Below are 8,274 nucleotides of genomic sequence, written 5' to 3'. Positions count from 1 at the left end.
TGTAGGTGGGTGAGGTATTTTTTTTCTATTGGGATCAGACATACCTTCCAGAGATTTGTAGCTTTATTTTAAAAAATGAACTCAGGTATTTTCACTTCAAAGGTTCTGGGACTTTGGTTGCATGAAGCCAATCCTATATAATAAAAGGGTAATATGCAAATCGACCTAATGGCAGAACAGTCACTATGATGCACACTGAACATGAGGGGGCAGACACTCAACGCAGGAGCTGCCCCTGGTGGTCAGTGCACTGGGGGATGGGGGGAGGGAGGCGAGGAGCGGGCCTAAGCCATGAGTTGGACAGCCCCTGAGGACTCCCAGATTGCTAAAGGGTGCAGGCCTGTCTAAGGGGAGCCCCCCCCCCCACCCCCAGTGCACGAATGTTGTGCACTGGGCCTCGAGTTATCTATAAGTTTTTGAAATGAATTAGGGGGGTGGTTTGGAGAAGGTAAAAGGATTTGGTGGGCTTTGAATTGCTTCTGCAGGCAAACCCTCTGGCCCCTTGAAAACTTCAATCATAAAACAAGGATAGTCATTTTCAATAGCCCAGGGACTGGGTTGCCACCCAAATGTTGGCAAGGGACTGACAAATTCATTCATCCATTTTGGGAATGTTTCCTTCTATTTGGGAACATTATTCTAGCTTCCAGAAAGCACACACCTCTGTGAGGTATAAAGGCTTTCAGGTATATGAAACCTCTGTCCATCTCCCTTGGGAATAAAAAACAGGTCCTAGCTGCATGATAGTCTTAAAGTTAATGGTGCCAAACCTCTCTATTACCCACTTTATATTGGGACCAGGTAGGTGGTGTAACGAAAGGAGATTGGCTTCTTTCTTGAGTTTCTCAGGGTCAAGTTTCTCCCACTTGGTGAGTATGTACTCCATAAGAGGACTCTCAAGTCACTGTGGGCTGGTTCCGCATCTATAGAGAGACATATGAGCAAGCCCAGTGTTAGAGACATGTCTGCATGTCTCTGAGCTGTCTGGAGACATTCTGAGTAGGGGGGGGGGGGGTACTCTGGTAAGCCATCTCTCAGGCTCTCGTGGATGATACTAATAAAGGAAAGATGATTACCAAACCTTTGGTCAGTCTCAAGGTTAGTTTCCTCATGGAAGGTTCCTTTAAAACCATTACTTTCCCTTTTGGTTCAGTATCTGGTTCATTTATTCTAAATATATAACTATTCTGGGAAAAGCATATGTGGGCATCACTGATTTCATATAAAAGAAAAAAAAAGCCTCAACTATCAGGTGAATTGGGAAAGATTTCATTAGCAAACTATATATATATATATATATATATATATATATATATATATCCATAACAACCCCTAGTTGAAAGGAAACAGGTTTTGATTAAAAAACAGACATTTTGTACAGAAGGTTTAGTCTGATGGAGAAAGCAATTAGTGAGTGCTGTTAAGAAAAATAAGATAGCCCCAGTATCTACAGGAGCCTTAGTGGCTTCTCTTTTTAAGATAATTTCAAGTTCTCCCAAACTAACAGTGAGAAGGGGAAACACCCTTGGAGCAACCCCATGCTTCTTTTCTTTGTTTACTTTTTCTAAATCCTATTTCAGTTTCCTATATCCCTAAAGTGGGCAGACTTCTCTATAGGAGTTTTCTTACAACCTTATTTAGGAATTCTCTTCCTTTTGCTCCCAGAAACCAGGAGTATATTAATTGCAATAGGTTACAATAGCCAGGATTACATGTTCTAACAGTTAAATTTCTCTGTGAGCCTATCAGGGCCATAGAGAAAATGGAGAACAATTGCTGGTTCCTTTCTGGCTGAGAGCAGCTTTTCTCCAAAGGGAGCTGGTAGAATTCCTATTCTCATTTTCCTTAAGTCAGTAGGGAGGGGTAGTGGAGGAGACAGAAGGGGAAGGAAGAAGGGAAGGGAAAGAACACATCTGGACAAGGAAGCTCAGAGGCAAAAGATGTAGTGGACGTGCTATAGAAGGGGGAGAATGGGGTGTTAGCATTTACTCACTTCAGGAGAGTTCAGAGATAGTTTCTACAATTTCTCATTAATTTATTTTTTAAAAGAATTTTCTGTGCTTCTCCTTAGAAGCTTCTAATTTCCAAATCAAGATATGCTTCCTATTCAATCATTTTCATTTTGGGGCTAGCATATTGCTAGTTTTCTTTTTTTTCCTGCAAAAAATTAATTTATCTTGGCCATTTTTCAGTTGATATTTTCAAGTTAAATCTTGCCATTTCTGTAAAGCACTTGCAAGAAAAGGCTTCCTATCAGGTGTTAATGAGGGCTGGGGTCTGGGAGGTCCCAGCCCTGGAGGCACAACTTCCATGTTAATGATAGGTGTGTTTGTTTTTATTGTTATTGTTGTTATTTTATATTTTCAGAATCTGAGCAAGTTTTCTAGGGATGTTGTGGAGTGGTTGGAAGTGTGCTTCTTCTAGGTTGAGCTCCATTATGCTCACACCCCTCTTAGGTGCCTCGGCTTCTCTCCAAGTTATCTAAAGCGACCTGAATGCCCCTAAACAGTTTGGCTCCATGGGTAGAATGCAGGCCCTGAGAGGTCCTGGGTTTGATTCAAGGTGAAGGGCATGTACATTGGTTGCAGCTTGATCCCTGGCCCTTACTGGAGCGCCTGGGGGAGGCAACCAATCTATGTCTCTCTCATTCTCTCTCTCTGTATCTCCCCCTCCCTTCCTCTCTCTAAACCCATCGGGAAAATATACTCGAGTGAGGATAAATAAATAAGTAAAAATAAAAACCACAGGAAGGGCTAGGAACGCTGGTGGACCTAACCTTATGGGCTCTCCCTGGAGGGGCTAGTCAGGTCAATTACAGTTGAGTTGGAATTTCCCTATGGGGCTCCTGCTTGGCGTGAGGAATGACCTCTGACACCTCCGCAAAGATTCTTAGTTGCTTAAGAACAGCCGAGATTCAGGTCAGAAGGAGGATGTGTCCCTTCGGAGCAGAACAAGTTCAGCTCTCACTTACACAGTGAAGGTTTTTTGCTCAGACTCTCAGAAAGCAAATCCAAATGAAAACCCAGAGTCAAAAACCAGCCACCCATGTTTCCTCTTGTCTCTCCTTAGCCCTAATTCTGTCAACACTTAACCTTAGTTCCACCTTGGGGATTTAAAAATACAGCTTAACTAAAGTCAAACCCTCTATCACAAGCAAAGGAAGGTTCTGCATTCCAGAGACAACTTAGCCAAATTCACCTGACTGGCAGGGAACTGGTGGCCCAACGGGCCCTTTGCTGGATCCTAGACCGGGTCTGGGTCTGCAGGGCAGTCCTGTGTGATCTTTGGAATCCTGCCGCAGTAAGCCAAGTAAATATCCATGTAGGCAGCATTCAACCCTGTGCAAAATTTTTGTGCGTTTATTGGAGCCCAACTGTCAACAGTGGCCAGAAAACAAAATCTCACTGTATTGAGGTAGTGCTCCAAGAATGGCAGTATTGCACCTGCTTTTACACATACAATCAAAAGTGGAGATGTATGTGGGTCACATGAAATCCATTGCTTAGGGAGGCAGGAGAAAGCAAAGCAGGGAAATCTCTGGGATTAGATAAAAAGTAAAACGAGAGACACATACCTCACTTATACAGGTGCACACAGCATAGTTAGCAATGAACTCAATAGCAATGAGCAGCTTTGTGGTCTCTGCAGAGCACAGATCAGTGCCTGTGCTCCTAGGTGGTGAGAAAAAGGGAAATTCCTTTAACATTCCAAAGGTATGTTATCACAGATGCCAAAAGACAACAGACAGGCTCAGTTAATGTAAAGATTGACTTTTGTCAGGGAAGATACTGGCATAGCACATGACTACACACCATAAACTGCGTTTAGGTAACAAGTTTTAAGTTCATGCTAACTCTGTGGTTAATTTATGTCTCTGAGTTTGAAAGGCCACCATGCAGGCCTTACCTGTGCTAGTCACAGATGAGCGTGTGACTATTTGTCATTTACTCTCTCCTTTGATCACTTGTGCCCCACCTCTTGCCACCAATCATGTCCCTCCTCTGTCCCACCACAGGGGGAGAAACCATCAAGTACCTGTTCGCTGGAAGCAGCTGCAGCTTCCTCGCCACCTGCGGGCCTGGCCCGCTCGCCCACTGTGCCCAACACGCCAGTGCCCATGACTTTCTTCTCTACCTGGGAGGTGGACTGCTCCAGACCTAGCTGCGTGCCCAGATTGTGCACCTTCACTTTAAAGAAGCTGGTGGTCTTGAAGGAGCTGGAGAAGGAGCTCATCTCCATGGTGATAGCAGTGCAGATGCAGGGCTCCAATGGCATCTTGAGATCCCAGGAGATTGTGCTGCCCAGCAGCGGACCAGTGGAGACAGACCTGGAGCTGACCTTCTCCCTGGAGTACGCCCACTTCCTCAAGAGAGGAGGCAACAAGCTGCAGATCATGCTGCAGCAGAGGAAGTGCAATAACAACCGGACCATCCTGGGCTACAAGACACTGGCCACAGGTGCCATCCACATGGCCGAGGTGATGCAGCGACCCCCCGACTGTGGCCAGGTGCTGAGCCTCAGCAGCAGGATCCAGGGGTCCTCCATCACAGTGGCTGAGATCTGGATCTCCTCCCTGTCCAGTCAGCCCATCGACGACGAGGATGGCAGCATGCAGGGCAGCCCCATGGCCAAGTCCATGGATAGCTACATGGAGGGGAAATCTGAAAGCTTCACTGAGCTGGATGCCAGCTACAATCTCACACACAGGCAGAACCTGGAGGAAGCTGACTTTGACCTGGAGCAGCCCAAAAAGCAGCAGCGATGCCTGCAACAAAACTTGAAGCAGAAAGTCATGGCACTGCTTCCCAGGTCCAACATGTCAGAAGAGGTCCTGGACTCGGATCAGGACCCTAAAGAGCATGTCCCTGAGGTGGAGGAGGACCTGGACCTTCTCTCTGACATCCTTGAGAATCCCAGCAACAGTGTCCCAGACATAGAGGACGAAAGCAGCATCCTCAGCAACGCCAAGCCCAAGACCAGACAATACTTTGATGGTCTGGAACATTCCAGCTGGCAGACGGAGACGAGGAGTTTACACAGTGCCCGGAGGCAGAAGGAGCCTCCTCCGCCGGCCAACATGCCCATGAAGACCCAGGGCCCAGGCGGTCAGCTGTTCAGTGGCAATGTCTCTGATTTGATGGGCTACAGCACCCCACGCACCGCCGAGGTGGTCAAGAGCTGGATCTTGTCCCTATCGAGCCAGACCGTCGACCATCTGGACAACGCCATGCCGGCCGGCACCAGGGCGGAGGCCACGGATAACTTCTCTGAGAGAGAGTCTGAGATCGTCTTCTCTGGGCTGAAGGTCAGCTATAATGCCGCCCACAAGCATGACCTGGACGAGGATGACTTGGACCTAGAGAAGCCGATAGGAAGGAGGAGATCCACGATCAGGCAACGGAACTACCAGCAGAGAGTCGCAGAGTGGCTGGGCAGGTACCAAATGACGGTGGAGGTCCTGGACTCGGAGCAGGAGTGTGAGGAGCAAGTCCCCGATGCGGACAAGGACCTGGCCTTTCTGTTTGAGAGCGTGGTGTGCCCTGGCGACAGTGGCTCAGACATGGAGGATGATGACCGCCTCCCAACCCCTCCCATGCCTGAGCCCATGACATATTCTGAAAGCCTGTCCAGCCCAGATATGGAGGAGGACGACAGAGTCCTCAGGACCCACAGGCCCAGATTATACTGTGAAAGCCTGTCAAGCGACAGTGGCTCCGACTGGGTGGCCCACAGCATGCCCAACCCTGGGCCGCAGCTGGCACAGCCTGGGGACAGCCCGGAGGCAGGGACCTCTGGCCAGGACATGCTCACTAAGAGGCGTACCACCAAGAATGAGTCTCTGGCCATCCCTTCCACCAGCTCCAAGGGGAAGCAGCCCGCCCGCCGGGGCTGGAGCAGGTCCCTGAATGAGTCGGCCAACAGCCTGATGAAGGAGCGCTGTCCAGTCCCACAGAGCCAACTGCAGGACCCCAGGAAGACTGTGTTCGACCAACTGAACCACAGCCTCATCTCCAACGACTACCTGCCCAAGAACATCATCCTCATCAACACCTCCGACAGGCAGGGGCAGTGCCTGTCGGACGTCCTGCAGCAGCACTCGCTGCCCGTCGTGTGCACCGGCTCCATGGTGGATGTCCAGGAGGCCTTCAGCTCCATCATCTCCTGGATACAAAGATACCGCAACTGCAATACCGTGGCCACAATGCCAGTGAAGATCGCGGTGGCGGGGGACCAGCAGTACTTCAGCACCGTGCTGCGGGTCTTTGTGGAGCAGCTGTCCCACAAGGCCCCGGACTGGCTGGACCACATGCGCTTCCTGGTCATCCCACTGGGTTCCCACCCCTTGGCCAGGTACCTGGGCTCCGTGGATTGCCGCTACCACAAACTCCTACGGGACCTGGCCTGGTGGGAACTGTTCTACCACCTGGAGGCCCCGGATGCTGTGCAGAACATTGTGTTGAAAATCAGAGAGTACCTCACAGGGGCCAACTGTGTCCTCCAGCTGCCCATCGCAGAGGCCATGCTCATGTGTAAGCCGAAGAGCCCGTACGAGTTGTCCTCACAGAAGTTCATTCCCTTTGTGTGGGCAGTGAAAGTTGGAAGAGTGGAGCCAATTTCAGCCACTTCAGGAGACTCAGCTGAAGCCGTCCCCTCATGCTCCAATGTGCTTCTGTCCACCGCCAGGGAGGCCACACACAAGCTAATTTCCTTGTCGTCAGTGAGTGGGGTCCCGTCCTCCCCCGGCCAGAGTGTGGGTGCTGAGCTGATGGAGCTGCAGGTGGATTACTGGGAGGCAGCCCAGCCCACAAACAAGAAGAGGAATGAGGAGAAGGGAGACCTGCCTGCCACCAAAAACACACTCCGGGGCACCTTCCGGTCTCTCCAGGTCAGCAGGCTGCCCAGCCGTGGCGAGGCTGCAGCCGCGCTCACAATGTCCATGACTGTGATCACCGAGGAGAAGAAAAAGAAGGTGATGTCTTTGTCCAAGAAAGACAAGGGCACGGACTTGGAGTCCAAAAGCCAGTGCATCCAGGGCATTGGCCGCTTGGTCTGCTCTGCCCAGAACCAGGAGCACAGGCAGCGGGTCCTCATTGACGGCGTGGAGTGGAATGACGTGACGTTCTTCCAGCTGGCAGCCCAGTGGTCCTCCCACGTCAAGCACTTCCCCGTCTGCATCTTCGAACACAACAATTCCACCTTCTAGCCCCGCCCCTCCCCCTGCCCTTCACCCTGCCTGTGCCAAGCCCAGGAGGACCCAGCTGCTTTTCTGTCAACAGTTCAGTTTACTATAGACACAGACCGTGGAAACACAGAGAAACTGTTTTGAGTTTGAATGCGCTCACAGCCTGGAACCTAAGAGGGTTGCCCTCACTGGGACCCCCAAATGGTCTGTTCAATAACCTGAACACTTCGGCAGGTGGGAGGTCAGGACATCATAGTTGAGATGGAGCATCATGGAAGGTGTGTTTTGGCCTCAGGACCCCCAGCACTGTCAGTGAGAAGGGTTCTGGCCTTGGAGACCTGCCCTTCCTGGGAACCAGGGCTCAGCTTAGCCCTGGGAGCTGGCACCAGCTTGTGTCCAAACTCAAAGCTGGGCGGACAGAGGCAAAGGGCTGGGCTCCCATTGGAGTATCTGCAGCACGACACGGAGGCCAGCCAGCCCAGCCTTGGACCCCAGCTGCCAACCAGCCAAGTGGCCCCAGCACCATCCACTTATGGTTCCCAATGAACTCCGGTCTCACAGGGCGACATAAAAAGAGCTGTATGGTGCAGATCACACAGGCACACGGGCTGGACAAACCAGTGCCCTCCTCGCTGGGCAGCCACCCACCTTCGTCCCTACCTCTTCAGGTTATCAAAGACCATTTGCTGCCACCCAACGGTTGTACCAACTATTTACAAGGTGAGCAACCTGCCCCTCCACAGCACAGTGGTCATTTGGCCCCTTGCTGGCTGTGAACTCTCAGATCACTGCATCCCTCTGAGTGTTTGTTTCTAAGAACAAGAGGTGAATTAAGGAGCAACATCATAGGGTTTTTGTTGGGACCTGTAGGGTGTTCCCCTAAAGCTTTCTCTGGGTGCCCGGACAGGGGATAGGTCTTCAGCAGGGGCTGTGGTTGTACTAATTGTTCCTTTCTCTTCCTCATATGTGATTCTTTCCGGGCCCAGGGCTAAGCTCTTGTCTCATGTCATAAAGTGACTGGAGGTTCTGTTATGGGTCCCTGTCCTGGCTGAAGCCAGAGCAGAAACCCCAGGGGTGAGCAGTGGGGCCCA

General features: G+C 50.7%; 1 protein-coding gene across 1 annotated transcript; it reads left to right on the top strand.

Moving 5' to 3' along the window:
- Window positions 1-4,108: 4,108 nt before the first annotated feature.
- LOC138994853 (phosphofurin acidic cluster sorting protein 2-like) lies at window positions 4,109-7,204 on the top strand. The gene is made up of 2 exons (XM_070395053.1): window positions 4,109-5,109; window positions 5,695-7,204. The coding sequence occupies exons 1-2, from the start codon at window positions 4,118-4,120 to the stop codon at window positions 7,202-7,204; spliced, it is 2,502 nt and encodes an 833-aa protein (XP_070251154.1). The 5' UTR covers window positions 4,109-4,117.
- Window positions 7,205-8,274: the final 1,070 nt, after the last annotated feature.

The sequence above is a fragment of the Myotis yumanensis genome, unplaced genomic scaffold (genome assembly GCF_028538775.1).
Source record: "Myotis yumanensis isolate MYYU_CA2020_CCGP unplaced genomic scaffold, mMyoYum1.0.hap1 SCAF_16, whole genome shotgun sequence".
Classification (NCBI taxonomy): Eukaryota; Metazoa; Chordata; class Mammalia; order Chiroptera; family Vespertilionidae; genus Myotis; species Myotis yumanensis.
The sequence above is the reverse complement of the archived record's forward strand: the minus strand, read 5'-3'. Positions and strand labels throughout refer to the sequence as shown.